This window comes from Phalacrocorax aristotelis, chromosome 4 (genome assembly GCF_949628215.1).
Source record: "Phalacrocorax aristotelis chromosome 4, bGulAri2.1, whole genome shotgun sequence".
NCBI classification, from domain to species: domain Eukaryota; kingdom Metazoa; phylum Chordata; class Aves; order Suliformes; family Phalacrocoracidae; genus Phalacrocorax; species Phalacrocorax aristotelis.
In genome coordinates, this window is record NC_134279.1 from 6203111 (window position 1) to 6222093 (window position 18983).

Genomic DNA, 18983 nt, shown 5'->3' on the forward strand with positions numbered 1-18983 from the left:
TGGAAAGATATCTGCAGCGTCTGGATTTTGATCTCTCTATTCATCCTTTCAAACAACATCTCATCAAACCAGCATAAAAGACCTGCTGCAGCTAGTATCAAAAGGTAACACGCTTTGCTAAAAAATTGTATTCTGGGTTTTTTTTTTTTTGTATTTTGAAATGAAACTGCAAAAAGGCTCCACGCAGCACAGAAATAAATCTGTATTCTATTCTGATGAAAAGATACATGTTTTCCTGGGTTGCTTTATGGATGACATATTTCTGATACAACACATTCAATTTTGGTCCTTAAAGGTCATCTCTGCCTTCCCCTCTCACCCTCCCCAAACCAACAGGCCTTTTTGAATTATACGAAACCTTGTTTTCAAAAATAATTTCTTTGGGTGGGTTCTGAGCCTTAGCTCAGATGTGTTGGCGAAGAATGGAGAAAATGCACTCACAATGGAGCTTCATCAAAAATACTGATGGGAAGCCCATAGCTGTTTTGTGAAGTCACTGATTGGCAATGACTGAAAGGGGCATGACTAGATATCCATTTTCTTTAAAAGGATTTAAGTATAATTCTGAATGACCTATAAGCTTGGAGAAATCATTCAATCCATCACTGATGGACAGTGACTATCGTAAGTGTGCAGCCATTGGATTTGTCTGTAACAGTTCATGGAAATCTCAGAAAATAGAAGGCCTTGTCAAGAAAAAGAGACAATAGGAGTTCAGAGTGCTGAAGGTCAGTTTACAACAGCTTGCTGTCTAGGAAAGTGAGAATATTTTTCTTAAGTAACCCTGCAAACAAGGGCTTTTGAATAGTCATTCATTAATATAATATAACTGTTAGTTAAAGTTTAACAAGTTGGTCTACATATGCTGCGTGACATTTCATAGCAACAGCACCTGAAATACTTACTTGTTGTTTCCTTACCATTAATAATGAAGTACCCAAGATCCCGTTTGCATTTCCCTTCTGTTAAACAAACCACATTCATTTGTAAATATAAATGGGCCACATTTCAGTCGTGAGAATTCAGCTATTTCTATGTGGAGCAGCTCACTGTAATGTCAGAGTGAAATTTATATAGTTCTGGATTTGCTTCCAGTTTCTTCAGTGAAAGTTTCATATGGTTTATTTCATAAGCTCATTGCTTTCTGTCTCATAATCTAAAAGGTTGCATCAGAGAATAGTTGATAGGAAGCTGGGTTTGCTCACCAAGGGGTGTGTTGTTTGCAGAGCATATGCCTTAGCAGGTACTGGAATGTGAGAGCATGTTTCTAAATGCAGATATTCAAGTATTAGGTGTCAAAACAGAAGTGGCTTAATTCAGTGTCATAAAGGTTTGCAGCTTTATTGAGGTGAGCAGTTAAACCTTGACATCACTGAGCCTTCTAGGGAAAGGCTCAAGCTCTCAACTGTTAAGTTGAAGAGGAAACTGTGGCTGGTGTAAGCCAAATTGATTAGAGATGCAATGAAAGTAACAAGTCTGGTATATAGGCACCTATCCCTCTTCTGCCCTACATGGCAAAGGGGGGGCAGCAGAAGATGAACACAACCTCATCAGATGCAGCAACATCTCCTGAGCGTGAGGCTATGGCACCACCTACGGGTGAGAGTGCTGAGTGCTGTCCAAACCACTTGTCCCAGTTTCCCCTTCTCTCCAGTAAGAATTCGAAAAAAACACAAAAACGCTGCAGTAGGTTTTGGTTTCAGGTGTTTGCTAGCTATGCTTTTTGTCACTCAGCTGAGGATGTTCAGCAGTGTAAATAGCTGAATCGGGCTGTTCTCCTTAGTGTTGCTCTTCTTGGGCCCCTTCTCCAGGGCCGATGTGACATGTGCTGCTCTGGACGCTGTCCCAGGCTTGCTTCGCCCCCATCTCCTTAGCCCAGGTCTTGGGTCCAGCCTGAAATCCAACTGTGAGTCATAAATCCTGGCTGTGTTTCTGTAATTTCAAAAGCTCCTACAGTTCTAAGGTAACAGTCCTTTCATATTTTCTAGGAAGAGTTACTCTCACCCCAGGTTTTATCACAAGCCACCCCAACTATGTGATCCAGTGAGCATAGTGACAAAATCACTGAGTCTTTCTGGTTCCTCCCTCCTTCCTTTTCTGCACTGCTTTGTATAGGATGTGTTGGGAGTGCTACCTGGAAGGACACTTGTACTACAAATACTCAAAGAGCTTTTGGATATATTGTATCAGCAACCTCTGTTTTCTCTGGATGAGTTTTCCTTGTGTTTGTGCTATTTCCTCTTCAAAGCTTTGGCTCCATGTTTCATGTAAATGTCACCGTAACCTGGGACTGGCAGGACACAGTTGCTTTCATTTGATGCGTGGAGGGCACGGAGGGTCTTTGTACCTGCACTGCCCCTGGCTTGGTTGGAGCTGTTCTTCCTTGCAGGGCTGCAGCTGGTTGTGAGTGTCCCCAGGGATGGAGATACCAACTCCTCTGTGACAGCTGTCCCGAGCAAGCTCCACAACATCAGTACAATAAAGCTTAGTGTGGGACTCCACAGAAGAGGACAATGACATTTATTTCCAAATCTCCCTGTGAGCTGACTTATCCCCTCTGCTTCCCCACGTGCTGCCCCCACTGCCGCAACCCCACGCTCCCTGTCTCTGGCAGGAGCTGCCAGCATGGCTGGGCCATGGGTGATGGTGCTAGTTGGGGGGATACTGGCTGCAGCACCCTGCCATCCTGGTGCTCCCCTAGTTGAGGTGAGGGAAACACCTGGAGCCCTCCCAGCACTGTGGGGAGCTGGTGGTGGTGGCAGGGCAGCCCTGGACAAGGGTCTCCGTGTCTGGGGGAGGCACCAGGGCAGAAGTGGTGCTGGTGCCTGGGTCCACAGTGGGAATATGGTGGAGAAGAGTTGCAGGTCCTGCAGAAGGGCCAGGAAGAGACTAGGGGGGAAACTGAGAAGGGGAAATTAAGGTAGGACCCAGGCCCCCCTGCCACGCTCCCCTTGACCCCTGCCATGCCTGCTGCCTTCCCAAGTGAGAAGGCTTCTTCTGCTGTGACAGAGCTATGAAGGGACAATGCTGGGCCCTCTCTAGTTCTGCCACACTGCTATGCAGGAGCTCTGTAAAGGAAATGTAGCGCCACTGTCTTGTCAGTACTGGAGATAGCCAAGCAGTGACTCCAGAGTGGGATTCCCAAACGTGAAATAACGTTGACCAACATTTAGGCTATTGGTATAGCCTAATCTAGCATTCAGACTTATTACATGCAGCCAGGGACAAATACTCTTTAATGTCCCAAGTGGGTGGCAGGGGATGTCAAAAGGCAAAGGACCTTCTGTGTTTGCATGGCTTCTCAGTGCCTCTTCAAGATGCTGCTGTGTCTGGTCTCTTGAGGAATACATTTTTGGTCGGTCACACTGATTTCATGTAAAAAAACCACATAAGGGACCAATACAAATAGCAGTGTAAAATGGTAAACGTGTTAATAGATCTGGCAGGTATAAGGAATTATGTTCCTCTTGTAATCTTTTTTCCCTTGCACAACATTCATGTCAAATATCAGCAAAGGTGATGTGAAAAGGTGTAAAAAGTAGGGCCAGCTCTGAGAACCTAGCACTTATGTTTCTGTGCCTTTTCACACCTCTGCAATCTTTTGGGCCTACGGCTCTGCATGGCAATTCCCCAACCCCAGCCCTTGCTCTGTAACCACCCTGGTCTCCAGCACAGCTGGACACAGCTCTGCAAGACCCTGGCCACATTCAAGATCCTTTCCTCAGAAGTGGCCGTGACCAGCTGTCCGCCTACACTCCAGGTGCCCACACGTCCTCGCTTGCGTCTTCTTGGTCCATCGGGCAGGACCTGCTGTTTGGGGGCAGGACTGCTGCACTTGGAAGCCACCAGAGAGGGAGAGAAAATGGCCTGTTCCTCCTGGTGAAGCTTCCCCAGGGTGTTCAGGTGAAGGGCTGAACAACAAGCTCTGAAAGGATTTTTCTCTATCGCAGGCCTCTGGTGTGGTAAGATGTCTTTTGGCTGTGGCTGCACAAGCTGCTGGGGGCAGCAGTTAGATCCAGGGGCCACAGCCCTGCAAGCCTCTTATCTTCATTCCTCAGCGCTCACAACAGGTATAACACTGGCCTTGATTCTTTTAAGCGGGGTGGATCAGCCGAGAGGGAAGGTGCTTAAGCCCTGCTGTGTTGTCAAACGTTGCATGCTCTCCCACAAAATTGTAGCAGGTCCAAGCCTGAGGCAAAACGTCCAGCCCAGCCACCCCGGTAGCTGTGTCTCTGCTCGGTCGCGGCCTGTGTTTCTTCCCTGTGATCAGCGAGGTGTATGGGAGTGGGGAGCTCCCACAGCCACTGGCATCCCTTGCCTTGGGTCCCTCTGCACTGTCACCATGGCACGGGCTGGAAGAGCTGAGGGGACTTAAGAGATGCAGCCTTTGCTGTCCGTCCCCCCTACCCCCCAGCATTCTCTGGGAAGCTTTGAAGCGAGGTGGAGAAGGCACCCGGTTTCAAAGCACTCCCTGCCGGGGGTGCGGGCTTGCCGTCCAGGCTTCACCTTTAACCTTTCGGCTCTCACAGAACCACCATCTCGCCCGTACCCCTTTCCGTGGGCAGAGAGCGGCCCGGACCGCAGAGAGCCGTCCTCCCCTTCCCCAGCAAACCCCTCCATGCGCTTCGGGTTTCTCGGGGAAGGTGGGGTGAGAGGGGAGGAGGAGTGGCGGGAAGCCTGCCCTCAGGCAGGGCGGTCGTGACACCGCCCCGCCCCGGCGCATGCGCGGTAGCCTCGGCGAAATGGAGTCGGCGGTGGAGGAGGAGTGAGTGCGGTGGGGGTAGCGGGTGGGGTATCCGCCGCCATCCGCGGGGACTGGGCCGTGGCGGGGCTGGGGGCGGCGGCGGGGGAGCCCCTGGGGGGGTCGTGGTGTGACCGGCTTCTCCCGCCCCGCAGGCCGAGGCGGCGGATCCCGCTGGTGCCGGAGAACTTGCTGAAGAAGAGGAAGGCCTACCAGGCCATCAAGGCCACCCAGGCCAAGCAGGCGCTCCTCAACAAGCGGAAGGTAGGGGCTGGCCGCGGGAGGGGGGGTCCCCGGCCCTGCGGCGGTCCCCGGCCCTGCGGCGGTCCCCGGCCCTGCGGCGGTCCCCGGCCCAGGGGTGCCGACGGGGCGGATGACTCGGCCTTGTCGGTCGGCCTGTGGGGGGGCGGCCGGCTGGGAGAGCCTGGCTGTGGGGTGGCGGGAGATGGCGGGCGGGGAAGCGTGGGGTGGATCTGCGGAGCCGCTGTGGTTGGCCGCGTTTCGGAGGAGGGAATGGTAGCTCCGTGCAGCCGCACACATGGCGAGAGTGTTCGGCGTCCTCTGCGAGGGGGGATGCGGGACCCCTGCGGGTGGGCGGAGGGGGAGTCGGTGAGGCTCTGTATGGATACTGTGGTGAGCCTCCGGGTTACCCCTGCACTTCAGTTGTTGAGCATCTTCCCCCGGTGTCTCTGAGACCTGTAAAGAGGACGAAACTTTCTAGCTTGGTATACTGAAACACAAGTATTTATACTGTTCTACTGAAACTTGCAAGGCTGTCAGTTGTTCCTCTTAAATCAGTGGTTACCAGGGGGTGGGTGTATACTGCCATACGTGGTAAAATAAAATGCTGTTGAGTTGTGTGTGTTACCATGGGGTTAAACTGCCTGAAACTAGTTCACCTTTGCATCATAAACCTTCATGGAGGCAGCGTGCTTTTCTGCAAGTGCCTTTGGAGTTAGCTATCTATTAGCTAGATAAATATTAGAGCATAGGCAGGTCATCACAAAACCTTTATCTGCACATAAGGTGCCACAAGTTGCTAATGCAGAGACTCCCTGTGCACAGTGTGCGGTTTCCAGACTGGCAGAGCACAGCAAACCTTTCTGTTTAAGAATTTGAGAGCTGTTCTGTGTCTCAGCTAATAGAGCAGGTGCCTGTTTTGGTAGTGGCTGAAAGCTTTCCCAGGGAGCGTGTTTCTGTGGAGGTGGTGGGATTAGGTGCACACCTCCTGCCGTTTTTGTTAGGTACTGCGTTTACCTTTTTGAATGTATCCATGGCTTGCTCTGTTTCTAAGGTGGAAGTGGAAGTATGAGCATTAATGTTAAATAGTACCTTTTAAGAGTCTCACTAGAAAAGTGACCCCAGTGATGAGATTTTGATTAGGTCTACCTGCTTTGAAAATTCAAAGCAATTTCATGGTGAAATAGAACAGAAGACATACAACATTAGATTCTTTAATTTAAAATGACCTAATAACTTAGTTAGTAGCGTATCTAAAATATTATTGAGTAACTGTCATGTATATTCAGCTCCTATTCATATGCGAAAGCACCATGATTTGGGTGGATATACTTGTCCCTGAGCTAAGGACAGCTATTGAAGCATCTTTTTAATTTAAAAAAAGCTTTAAATTTTCCCATAATTATGAAAATATTTTTATTCCCTGAAATAAGATGGATGTTTTGTGTTTAAATTAGTAATACTTAATACTTATTTGAATGCTTGGATGTTTTTTTGGGTGGTATGTGTGCCTTTGTCAAAAAGGACTTTAAACCCCATTTATTTTCTGTTGGGTGGTAATTTGGAGTCACACTAGAGTATCTGTTTTACCCAGATACATATGTGTTTCTGGGTTTCCAGTGGTCGGCTGAGCTGTGGATGTAGTTGTGAAGATCTCTCTGTGGCTGCAAATGCTTCCATTTGACTTCTCCTATGCCTAGAAGTATCCTGGGTCTTGCTCTGTGTTTCCTGACTTATTTTTTTTCTGGGGAAAACCTATTTGTTCACTCTTCATAAATTATAGCTAGCTGCCTGTCAATTCATACGTTCTGTCAGTTCTGTCTCCCTTGGGCCCAGATTATCAAACTGATTTCCTTCTTGCTGCCTCCAAAACTGAAGGGGTGTAGTTCATCAATACTGAATTTCATTTGGCCTTCGAGATGCAAACCTCTAAGGAGGTTAGGAAGGGTGATAATTTCTTATGCTTTTGCCTTTAGCACCAGAAGGGTAAACAAATCCAGTTTAAACGCCTTGAGACTTTTGTGCAAGATTCGTGGCGCAAACACCGAGATGATGTCCGGCTGAGGCGCATGGAGCAGAGACCGGGACAGACGCCTGTACCTCAGGAGCACAAACTAGCCTTTGTTGTGCGGATTGTAGAGTAAGAAACTTTTGTCGCTCCTTACCTTTATTATTGCTACTATTGTAGCTGTCACGTCGTTTCCAAGCAAAGGAAGGGTGATCAACCCAGATGTGTCTCCTTGCAGGTAATCTGAGACCTTTTGTTGCCGTGTTAGAGAAACGCGGTTACTAATAGTATTTTTTTTTTTTTTCTGGCTCAGTATTAAGGGAGTGAGTAGGAGGGTAAAAAGAGTGATTGAGTTGCTGCGGCTGAGAAAAAATTTCACTGGAACGTTTGTTAAACTGACTCCTTTATCGCTGAAGATGCTGCGCGTTGTGGAACCTTACGTGGCGTGGGGGTAAGTACCAGTCCCCTGACTTGGTAGTGGCTTGTGTGTAAATATTATAGCTTTTTGATTCTCCATCTGGTGTCACAAATCCGTAGCTGGCTTTTCCAGTAATGATCAAAACTTTGTCAGCTTTATATCTAAAACTTGTTGTTGTCCCTTTTCTCATTGTTCTAAACATAACTTGGTTACTTTTCCACCTCTGTACAAAGAAGTAGGATGGGACTGCTTGCTCTTCATGTCTCTCAGTTACAGGATACAATTTTTGTTTTTGCACAGACACCCTAACCTGAAATCTGTACGAGAGCTCATCCTGAAACGGGGCCAAGCCAAGATTAATAAAAAGAGGATGCCTCTGACAGACAATATGCTGATAGAGGAACATTTAGGTGAGGAAGAAGATAAGAAAATGAAGTGAATCAAGGAAAGAGGGGGTTGTTGAGAGTTTGCAATCTGACCTAAGAGGGAGGGGAAGGAGGAAAATCTTGCAAGACTTGTATAGGGAGTATTGGCAATTCTGGAGTAGCGTGAGGAAAGACAATACAGTTGGGTATCTTGTGTATATGTTGTTTGGGGGGTGCTTTTCAAATTAATGTCTCTTTTTCTGCAGGGGCCTATGGTATTATTTGTCTGGAAGACCTTATTCATGAAATCTACTCAGCTGGGAAGCATTTCAAAAAAGTCACAAACTTTCTATGGCCCTTCCATCTGTCAGTGGCTCGCCACGCTTCACGTAACAAAGTGGGCTTCCTCAAGGAAATGGGTAAGCCTGGCTGCAGAGGTGAAGCAATCAACCAGCTTATACGTCAGCTGAACTAGCCAGGTGAGGAATACCTCTTGTGGGACTCCTAAATCTGATCCTTTATTTGGTTTCCTAAGAATAACTATACTGCCTTTGGGGGTGAGGGGCGCTCCTTTGTGTTTGATTTTTCACTCTACAGAAGTGACCCTCAAGGGAGGGGAAGCTAACAGAGAGTGTGCGTCCCACTAGGTATCAGCAGATCCTACTGGATACCTCCATAAAGGCTTGGCTTCTGGGAGATTGCATCAATGTGATGTTTTCTTTCTTTCCTGTTGTGCAGGGTCTTTGTGAAAACTTCAGGACTTACAACCTGCTCCTTTTCCTGGACGCTGTCTCTATGTAGTGATACAGTGTATCTCTTGACTGTTGGTGCCTCTATGAAAGAAGAAAAATACACAGACAGTGATGGAGATGGACTTCGGGCTTGTCCTTCTTAAAGGAGAAGATAAATTGTATTTGGTACAAGAAGGAAGTGACTTGAACTTCCTGGAGGAATCGGATTTCTGCATTGCTGTAAAACAAGTGGTTTTTTTATACTCATTAGTGCTGGCTCTGTACCAGTCACCTCCTGATCTCATCTTTGGTATAAAGCAGTGGTTCTCAGTTCCTGGTTTAAATCTCTGTCACAGTTGACTTGCACTTGCTCTTTTGGTCCAGTCTTCCCCAGAGGAAGTGCTTGCAGCTGCACTCCTAGAAGTGCACCTCCTTCGAGGGGTAAAGGGTAGTGCAGTCACCTGCTCACGAATACTGCTGACAGGCAGAAGAAAACAGTGGGTGTTCCTCTATTACTCTAGTGCAAGCCCTAGTAGCATTTTTTCTGAAGTACCTAGACTGTATTTATTTTAAAAAGCCATGATTTTGTGCTACTGATTGACACACAACTGCCTTTTCAGTTGTGCTAGATTGGGACTGCTAGAGGAAACCCTTCCCTGGTAGGAAAGCCCAGAAACATCATAGTAGTGGTGGAGTATGTGTAATCAGTGCTTTTTAAATAAACTTTTGAAATAAGTGTTGTAACAAGAGGAGTTGTATATAACTCTAGAAGAGTGGGAAAAGTTAAATACTCTGGCTGAAGTGAATTTGGTAAAGGAAACGAACAAAACTATGGAAGAGCCCAAAAGTTCTATTAATGTGTACAGTTTTAAATCCCTGGCTTCTTCCAGTACAAAACTGTGTGAAGAACACAGGAAGAGTCCTGTGCTATTTAACAGCTGTTAGGTCACTGTGACTGTTAATGCTGTTACTTGAAGAGTGAAGTGGAGGCCAACAATTAATCCATGAATGGATTTCACATTGACTCCACAATACTTCTTTTGAGGCTCAGAGGAAACAGTTAAAGTAACAATATGAGTAGGATGCCTTTAGGGTATTAGCAATAAATTAATATTTTAGATCATTTTATAAATGCTACATCTTAAGTACTACAGACTCTGAATTAGAGAACACTATACAGTTTCAAGCTTTATTCTGTAAAACAAGAATACAAACATAGAAAATGCTAGACAGACACTAGAGACATACACCGACTTAAAACACCACCGTCCCTGGGACTAGAGTCCAGCCATCTTTAATATACAAGGCTTCACACATTTAAGATTTTCCTGACAAACAGCTGCTTTCAGTGTAAAGAGGTACAAATAACTTTAGAATCATTCTGTTGATTCATTTTAGGGTTGTTTCTGGTAACAGTCCAGGCTTTGAGCATGAACTGGCATGGCAGGAGTGACATTTTTCTAGTGGCAGAGAGAACTTAAGTCTGCTAGTAGAATGCAGTTTATAATAAAACTAAGTTACAGGTTCTGAACACAATTCTAGCAATCCTAGACTTAGGCAGTTTTTCAAGTGAATGAAATATAACACCCCATTAGCTTAGCTCATGCAGTTAAGTGTGAGTTTATCATTATACCTTATTTCGACCTCTTTAAAAACAATGCCATCTTAGTCTAGTGTTACACCACATTATCGTAAGACAAACATTGCCCTTTTTCTGTATCTTTCTTCAGCAAGAGCAACAGCAATGATGCATTCATTACTTCACTGCACTATGAACAGAGACTATACAAGGTGACAGGATATATACAAAACCTCCATATCTCAGGGAAAGGAATCCTTTTTGTAAGCCACCATACTATTTACTTTGTGGATGGTTGTAGTGAAGGAACGAAGACGGACCTCCTCTGAATTGGCTATAAATTGGGGTCCTGATTCTTCCCACTTTTCTGGCACTGCCAAGTCTTTATCTGTGTATATCAGCAAGTCAAAGGCACCTGTAAGCAAGTGGAAACAAATTAACAGTAACGCACACATAAGTAGATGGCACGTTTGAAGTTAAAGTGCATCTTCTAGAACTTGAGACATGTACCAAGGTTCTCAGAAATTACGCTGATACTAGTTATGTGCGAAGAAATAGTAGTTAAAACATGAAAACAAGTCCTGGTTATATTCATGTGTAGCCTTTTTAGTTTTCTTGAGCGTGATATGAATTTTAAAATACTGCGGAGCTGAACTCTACGTAAACACTTTGTATCAGCTCAATGGTTATTTATACGCACCTCCCACAGCTGCAGTCACAAAATAATCTTGTTTATGAAAACTTATATTCCTCAGAGTACAGACACACTATTTTCATTTAGTTAAGCCACGCCAAGTTCTGTCCTGATCTCAGTCTAACAAAATGCCATCTCAGAAATGTGATAGTATGTGACATGCAATAATGAAAAAGCCCTAGAAAATACTTCCTAAAGTGGAAAATCTAGGTTTTCCAAAGAAGTGTTTGATCTCCATAGTGAAGTTAGAAATACTCACAGGCAGTTTCCAACAGTGGCAGAAAAGTTACTGTGGCAGTTATTTGTCTGATAACAGATCGAATTTCATCCTGAATAGCTTTCTGAGATTTTTCTCGTGGTGCACTGGAAAAATAGGAAAGCTGTTAAGAAAGCAAGCTTCTACTATACTGACAGCTTCCTTCAACTACAGTTCTCTATTTAGCTCTGTTGGTCTGTTTGCTATAGGATTGTTTCATAGCAGTGATAACCTTTAAGACCTAGGTAGATGGCTTAGAAAAGTTAAGTGATAGTTAGTTTCCCTTTATTGTTGTTTGTGAAGCTTCCCAGTATCTGTAAGGAATGTTACATTTATTCTCAGTCCAGAATGGGTGAGAACATTTTGGCATAGCAGGAAAGCAGTACTTCTTTAGGCTGTGTACCCAATACAGGATTTTATATGCTTTGCTGAAGATGAAAATCAAGTATTGATCAGATGCTTTTAGAAAAAAAAAGCCAAACCCACCAGAAAAACCCATAAAAACCCCAACACTGAAGGATTATGTGTGCTTCAATCATAGAGTGACCGGTTTACAGACAACCAGAGGAATAGCAGTAAGAAAGGCAGTAGGTTTGGTGAGGTTTGAAGGAACATTTTCCACACTCAGCCTCTTCTCAGTATATACCTTGGCTGCTCCGAGGAACCAGAGCAGTGCTGATGCACACGGCGTTTACCTTGTGCCTGCACAGCTCCCGGGAAGAGCAGGCGCCGAGGACCACCGTCACTCACCTCTCATCCTTCGCTGTTTTGTCACACTCGATGTCAAACTGCCACCGCTCAAGAACCTCGTTGTTTTCGATACTCGAGATGACCACCACCAGGCGCTGCACGATGCACTTGTACAGCCACTCTGAAAGAAGCCACAGCATTTGCTCGCCGTGCGAGAGGCCAGGAGGACCAGCAGAGACACCAGGAGGCCGCAGCAGTCTCCCGCCGGCGGCGCCACCTCAGCCCCCCGGCCCGGCCCCCCCGCGCCCAGCCACCTTTCATCTGCTCCACCACGTTGTTGAGGTAGTTCTTCAGCTCGGGGTCGGTGGTGACGAGGAGGGTGAGCCCGTACTTCTGGACGCGGGTGAAGGTCTCGGGGGGATAGATGCCCCGCTGATAGAGGATGCTGTTGATTCCATAGGCTGCAACAAGCGGAAAGAAGGGAGAGAGGCGGGGGGAGGGATGTGTGTGAGGCGGCCATGTCGCCCCGCAGGAGGCCCCGTCCTCCTCCTCCCCGCCCGCTCCCCCTCTCGCCCTGGTCCCCTTACAGAAAAACTCGGCGACGATCTCGGCGCTGCCCCGCAGGGTAATGCCCTGCTGGTCCCGGCCGAGCTGTTTGGCCATGGAGGCTGAGCGGCTGCCGCCGCCTCCCTTCTCTTCTTCCTCCTCCCCGCCGCCCGGTTCAAACCCAGCCCCGCCCCACCACGCCCCTTCCCTTCCCGCCGCCGCGCAGGCGCCCTGGCGAGGCCGCGCCTCCCTGTCTCCGCGTGCGCCGGCCGTTGGGGAGCCGCCCTTCCCGGTGCGCGCGCGCGGCCGTTAGCTGGAGAGGCGGGGCCGGCGCCTGAGGGCAGGGCGCGCGTCCGCACACATCCGTGTCTCCTACTGGAGCACGCCGTCCGCGGGGAGGGGTGTTGGGATGTTCGGCAGCTGAAAAGCTGTAAAAAAGGACTTTCCGCCTTAAACCTTCCCTTAGAGGCGCCGTTGGGCGGGGCCGAGCCTCCACCGGCGGCGGGACTGAGGGGGGCTGGGGGTGGAGCGAGCCCTCGCCCCGTGGAAATGCTGGATGCTCGGTTTCATGGTTTGTTCAGGTGCCGTTCGTCCGTATGAAGGCGCTTTTGAACTTAGAAATTATGCTTTCCAGGTAAAGAATGAAATGAAGCAAGTACCTCGCTTATGGGTGATTTTTGGAAGCGTTCACGTAGGAGCTATCTAAAGTAGAACCGTTGAGTTCTGCAAGCACCGTCGAACGGCAGGCAGGGAGAGCCCGGGAAAGCAGGATGAAACAGACGCTTTTTCTTTAAATCTGTAGGATAGCGGGTACCACAAAAAGGAAGGGGTTAAGAAAGGCAGGGAGCCCCGGAGCTCAGGCTGTGCCACACCCGCCCCTGCTCTCGAGCTGCCCAGGGAAGGGCAGTTGGGCAAAGCAGTTCAATCTGGTTATGACAGGGACACCGAGAAAGACACTGCAACTAGCGGTGACTATCAAACAGAGGAAACTCTGGCAGGGGTTAACATGCAAGAGAGACTGAAACAGTAAGTAAAAGTTAAGTTTTGAAATATTTCAATAGTGTCATGAAGAGGGGAAGCTATAGTCGTCTGGGATAGTAATTAGGTGGCCACTAGTCAGCCGATAAAATCAACAGGTAAGTAAGTGAAAAGTGGATGTGTATGTTGGGTATGGAAGAGCTTCCCTGAATATGATTTTTCTGAAGTGTCTGAATGAATAGACAGTACCATCTAAGACATACCTGTGTTAAATACCTACATTGACGTTGAATGAAACTGATCAGAATAGCCTTAAAATGAAGTGACGTTCAAAACAGAAGTATTTTAAGCCTAGGATAAAAACCATGTGGTCATTACACAGTGCAGTAGGTCAGCTGCTTTAAAGAGTGAATCAATGGCGTGATTGCTTATTTTGTCATAATAAAGTACATTTTCTCAAAGGCTAAGGCTTTCTGTTGGTTCCAGTTTTTGCTCTCAGAGGAAGCACAGTTTGCTCAGGGTTCATGCTGCTGTGATTAAAACAAATAATGCAGTCCTGAAATCATGTGCTGAAGGTCTGAAAGGGTCTGACCGATTTAGTTATTAACCTAGAGAACTTTATTCTGGGTCTTGATCACTAGTGATTTTGTTATACATTAGTCTTCTGAATAAAATATTTTCTGAGTAAGGGGTATATTTCAAAGCTTATGGTAATGGAAGCATTTTTCATCTGAAGCCCAGCTTTTAGAAGCTAGATAACTAAATATCAGCTGGTTTGCTTCAAACCTTAGGTACTATCATGCTCCTATTCATCTATCCCCAGATGGCCTCAACCCCCCCTTTTTTTCCCCACTTGGCTTTTCATACGTTTTGCTTTCTCTGAGGTTTTTGGAAAGCTGCTCATTTTTGTGATAAATATAAGAACTTGAAAGCCTTGTTGCATGAGGCCAGGCAAGAATAGTAGAGCTTATGATTAGTGTTTACACATTTCTCATCCAGCTGATTTACTGTTAAAACCAAATGGAAGCAAAAGATCCAAATGCTTCTTAGTTTACCAAAATCATTTCACTGTAGATGGCTTGAATGTCTGTCGTCGATATGACTGGGCAGATATCTTATCAACAACAGACTTAGATGCAGCTTCTTTATTGCTTCCATGATTCATCTGGGAGGTCCTGGGAGGTGATGGTGATGCCCAGTGCCTCTATTAAAACTCTAAGCTTCCTTCTGTGAACGCGGCACACAGTATTTCACAGAGTTTTGGATCGTTTCTCTGTCCCCAGTTCTGTATTGCAGTCAACACTGGTTTCTGCCTTGATGTGACACCACTCCCCCCCCCCCAAAAAAAATCCACACAAAAACCAACCACCAAACCCAAACCCCAAACCCCTTTGCATTTTGGAATTTTAATTTTTCTCTCTCTTTAGGGAAATACATTTCCCTTTTACAATGCATCACTACCTTTCTTTATGTTTCTTATCTATGTTGTAATGTAATCTAATGGTAAAAGCTGCATATTTTCAATACTTCTGAATTTCTTTTGTGGTACAAAGCTCCTAATATTTCCCTTTGTCTTTTAACACATTATTTTTCTGTGGCCAATTCATTAGTTTGGAAAAGTCCAATCTTTTAAGACCATGAAGTAGTGTCCGTCTTAACTTTTGTATTTCTTCTACTGGAATGTTCTTCATCCTCGCTGCCCTTTTTCTTCTCATGTCATTGGGATGTTCCTCTTCTTCCCCCTCCAATAATTCACTTGCATTAAGGTTTAGTTATCTGACAGTGTGTTAGCTGCTTTCCCTTTCACATTCTCTGACTATCTCATCTTTGTTTCCCTGTTACAAGTCCTAAGCTCCACAACACTTGTTGTCTTCACTTTGTTTAGGTTGGTGTCACTTGGCTTCTCTGCCAGGTCAATCCAATATCCCCCAACCGAGGCACACAGGGAACGTGCGCTTATCTGTCATGCAACTAATCTGCAGTCGCCACTTGCCCATAGCCCAGTCAAGTGTGACGGTACGTATGTACATAAGTCCTTTTGTCATGTTACTGAGCGGGCATGCTCTGTGCGATGATGATGATGATGATGCAGCTTGTGCTTAGGGCACGTCCAGCTACATGACAGGAGGAAGGCTGCGGGATCTTGCGAGGGAGACCAGCAGGGAGACTGCCGTGGGTCAGTGAATGATTTGTGTGGCTGACAGCCTGCTTCCTGACCAAGTCTCAGGAGTGAAGATGACAGGCTGAGTTATATGTTCTGGCACACCGTGAGCTGGCTATCCCTGCTTTAATTATCTCACGCTAAAACCTTCATTTTCGTAAGGCATGTGAAATCCCAGTTGTATTTAATTTAGGTCTCTTACTATTCTTTAGTCATTGCTCCGTTTCTCAATTACAGCTCGATGTTATGACAGAATTTTTTTGATTCTCTTTCTGTGGAAGGAAATGTCCCCTATTTAGCTTGGCTTTTCTGCAACATTTAATGATTGCTTCCCCATGGCAATTGTCAATGAACCTGGGACAATCCACATCACTGGTATGCCTTTACTTTTTTTAAGGCAACCCAGTCACATTCCCTTAGTTGTTCAGCAGACTAGAAGACATAATCCAGTTGTAGACCTCAGTCTCAATTTTTTTTTTTTTTTTTTTTTTTTTGTTACCCTCAGGATGATGTGGACAGGTCTCTCCTTCCAGTATAGCAAAATAGTCTATGAAATGAAAGTTCCGTTTGCTACAAAAGCCCTCATATCACAGTAACAAATTGTCATATTAAGCCTCAGTAAAACCAGTTTTTCCTGTGCAGAGGAAGGAAGTCATACCCTGGCCAACAGACCCTTAGTGCTTTGCCCTTTCTGGTAGATCTCAAGCTCTTTTTGGGTCATTTCTCCCCACACGCTAGGCAGAGATTCTGTACTTATGAGCCCATAGAAATACCTAGTCCTTTTGCCTTCTTCCCTCCTATTTTCTGTGCATTGCTTTGATTCTCCTTAGGGTTTTAGAATGCTGCCCATCCCTGTGGTTGCCAGCACTTAAAATTTATGGCAGATGTTAGGCTCATCGTTGTTCTGCAGGTCAGACTTTTTGCTTCCTCCCTTCCTCAGCCCAGCCTGGGGTAATTGTAGGTCACACATTGGGTGAGGCAGTTCTCAGCTGGCTGAGCTTCCATGATTTTTGGTGAAACCATTACTTTTCTTTACCAGCTGTTTCGTTTCTGTGCTATAGGAGGGTGCGACATTTGGGTTGTTCCCAGGAAAAGCTTTTCCTGGATGTAGGGCAGGCCACCAGCACAGCCAAGTACCATCACTATTCGTATATGAGAGAGTTATTTTTAAATCTTCTAAATCTTTAAATCACTTTGCTGCGAGTGTCTTTACAGCCTTCCATTGTGTCTTCAGGGCTCTCATTCAGGATTCCTTTGGTGATGTATTATTATCTGGAATTAACTCTAGAATTAACATAAAGTACTACACTTTTTGACAGGCATTTTATTACCAAGGTCATTTTGTTTTGTTTTTTTTTTGTGGTTGGTAGTGGTCAAGTTTCTTTTCAATAGTCTTTGTAGCATTAAATTTTACAGAATAAGTACAGGTACCTGGTGTCAGCTGTCAAAATACTATAATATTTGTTTTCAAGTTGGCTAATGCTATTGTTTAAAATGCAAACCATGAGATATTATTACAAGTAGCAATACTGTATGTTTTCACCAACAACAATAAGAGAGTGGTGCAACTGGGAAGGATTGTATTGAATTCTAAGTATTAATTAAATTGATTTTAAAATGAGTCAGTATGGGTGAATAAGCTGCACTGTAACTTCTAACATGATGAGTAAACTTCTCAGATGGACTTCCTTATTTTGGTTTTGAACACTGCGTAGAAATTGTTAAAATTAATTTTAATTTTAAATTTTATCAGCGGTACTGCATGTATTTTCAAATGAGACTTATTCAGGTGACGACTTATTTCCTCTAGAAAATGAAAGAGATTTCATGTTTCCTTATTTAGACAATGTAAGAACACCATTTATCTTGAAAGTAGCTACATCCAGATGCTGGCTGACTTGTACAGTGAAATAACTTTTTGTGGATTTGGGGAGTTCTGAAAGCCGCTTTTGTGGAACAATACTCAATTCTCTCTTTCTCGCCACCCCACCCCCGAAGACCTGACGTTTTTATAAAGGAAACATGCAAAAAATTAAATATTTGTGATCGTTTTACCTCTAAACTACCAGGAGATGGCACCAGGCACATATATTATCTGCACCCTTTCAGTTTAGTGTTGAAATACGACAAGTTCATTTTGCTGTTATGTACTTTAGACAAGTTTTAGCTGTGTTTCTTTTGCTAGTTTTTAAAACATTGTTCCAGAATGAAGGAAATACTTAACTTGATGCTCAGTTTTGATGTTTACCTTTGGTTGTTGCGCTAACAACTGATGAACAATTATTTTTAAAGGTTTCAAGTGAAGACAGGAATCCGGTTTCAGAACCAGGAAGAGCAGAACTTGAATGTGCTTTCCATGCCTTGAAAACTCCACAGTGGTTGATGATGTCATGCTACAGTGATAACAGGTAATGTGAAATCCACTGAATCCAGCTCTTTACGACTTAATCCCCAACCTGAAGGTTGATAATTTGAAAGATGAATGTTAATCTAGTTCATGTTAGCTTTGGTCACATCTGAAGTTTTCATATTAATAAATGAATGGAAAACTAAGGAGTTCTCAGGTAGTTTAGACTTATTAGGCCGGTATGCCACAGTTTAGCTTTTAATTCAAAACAGGTGTTCTGAAGAACACTAGAGCAGGTTTATCAGCATAGACTCAGACTGTCAATGGGTCATCAGATACTGAGGAGCAAACGGGTCCAGAAGATCAGTAGCATAGTAAATATATCTTGATAGTACCATAAGGGCTTTCGATAGGATCCTGTTCTATGGTTACAATGTGTTAGATGAAAATTATTATTTTGTGATTGCTTTCTAATTCTGTCACTTCTGATGTATAGCCACAATGGACTTGTTCAATTAAGTGTGTTGCAAGGAATAAAATACAGCTTACATAATGCCTAAGAATTATGATGACTGAAGAGGTAAATATATTTTGAAAAGCATATTATTTACATTAGAAACATTTCAAGCAAAAAAATGAATAATTCCTCTGATTTCCTCTTGAAAATTAGAGTGTTTATGCATTTTTTTCTAGAGTTAGATCCCCAGGCAAGTTAGGTGCCGTGGTGTCAGAGAAATAATCATTACTGAAAATAGGCATGCAAAATATTCAAATTCTTTCTGCTAAGTATTGGACAGCTTAAGAAAATGGTAAAGGATGGCTTTCTAAATAAGATATCTATTCCTGTATGGAAGGAGGAATTAGTTAAAAAACATAATTTATTTCAAGAAAAACATCCTTTTTCACGAATTTTGAGAAATTTATGCATACCTTTCTTTAAAAAAAATGAACAGCAAATAGCCATCAATGTCTCATGACAGTGAGACGAGCTAAAATATTTTATGAGGCACCCAGGCCACACGTGCCAGGACTGTTAGCTGAGCCATTCCTCTCTACCTCACTACCTGCACTTCTCACTGCATATTGCTACCTTGGGAAGTCTAATCCTCTATCACGGAGACAAAACCCTGACTTCTAAACTTTCTGTGGTGTCTTCATCATAACCCATCTGCTCTGCTGGTTAATTGCAGAAGAAATATGAGCAGTCTAGGAGTGATGTGGATTGTTAA

General features: G+C 44.8%; 2 protein-coding genes and 1 long non-coding RNA gene across 3 annotated transcripts in view; 2 read left to right on the plus strand and 1 right to left on the minus strand.

Moving 5' to 3' along the window:
- Positions 1 to 4659: 4659 nt before the first annotated feature.
- On the plus strand, positions 4660 to 8833 carry RPL7L1 (ribosomal protein L7 like 1). Its single transcript, XM_075090153.1, has 7 exons — positions 4660 to 4765; positions 4897 to 5005; positions 6958 to 7121; positions 7303 to 7440; positions 7708 to 7817; positions 8039 to 8251; positions 8511 to 8833. Exons 1-6 carry the CDS (start codon positions 4722 to 4724, stop codon positions 8245 to 8247), a joined length of 774 nt encoding a protein of 257 aa, XP_074946254.1. The 5' UTR covers positions 4660 to 4721; the 3' UTR covers positions 8248 to 8251; positions 8511 to 8833.
- Positions 8834 to 9665: 832 nt separating this feature from the next.
- MAD2L1 (mitotic arrest deficient 2 like 1) lies at positions 9666 to 12525 on the minus strand. The gene is made up of 5 exons (XM_075090155.1): positions 12310 to 12525; positions 12037 to 12183; positions 11783 to 11903; positions 11036 to 11139; positions 9666 to 10497 (listed from the first exon to the last, which is right to left on the minus strand). The coding sequence occupies exons 1-5, from the start codon at positions 12383 to 12385 to the stop codon at positions 10325 to 10327; spliced, it is 621 nt and encodes a 206-aa protein (XP_074946256.1). The 5' UTR covers positions 12386 to 12525; the 3' UTR covers positions 9666 to 10324.
- Positions 12526 to 17693: 5168 nt separating this feature from the next.
- Positions 17694 to 18983, plus strand: part of LOC142056019 (uncharacterized) — a 64299-nt gene continuing 63009 nt past the window's right edge. The window contains exon 1 of the long non-coding RNA XR_012660167.1: positions 17694 to 17815. This is a non-coding gene — a long non-coding RNA (uncharacterized LOC142056019). The remainder of the gene's footprint in view (positions 17816 to 18983) is intronic.

Bases quoted from the DNA above. Each gene is read 5' to 3' on its own strand.
- RPL7L1 (XM_075090153.1), top strand. From the start codon at position 4,722: ATGCGCGGTAGCCTCGGCGAAATGGAGTCGGCGGTGGAGGAGGA. The intron at 4,766-4,896 runs GTGAGTGCGGTG...CCCGCCCCGCAG, and splicing joins GAGTCGGCGGTGGAGGAGGA to GCCGAGGCGGCGGATCCCGC. The intron at 7,122-7,302 runs GTAAGAAACTTT...TTTCTGGCTCAG, and splicing joins TTTGTTGTGCGGATTGTAGA to TATTAAGGGAGTGAGTAGGA.
- MAD2L1 (XM_075090155.1), bottom strand. From the start codon at position 12,385: ATGGCCAAACAGCTCGGCCGGGACCAGCAGGGCATTACCCTGCGGGGC. The intron at 12,184-12,309 runs GTAAGGGGACCA...CGCTTGTTGCAG, and splicing joins GATCGTCGCCGAGTTTTTCT to CCTATGGAATCAACAGCATC. The intron at 11,904-12,036 runs GTGGCTGGGCGC...GGCTTCTTTCAG, and splicing joins CGTGGTGGAGCAGATGAAAG to AGTGGCTGTACAAGTGCATC.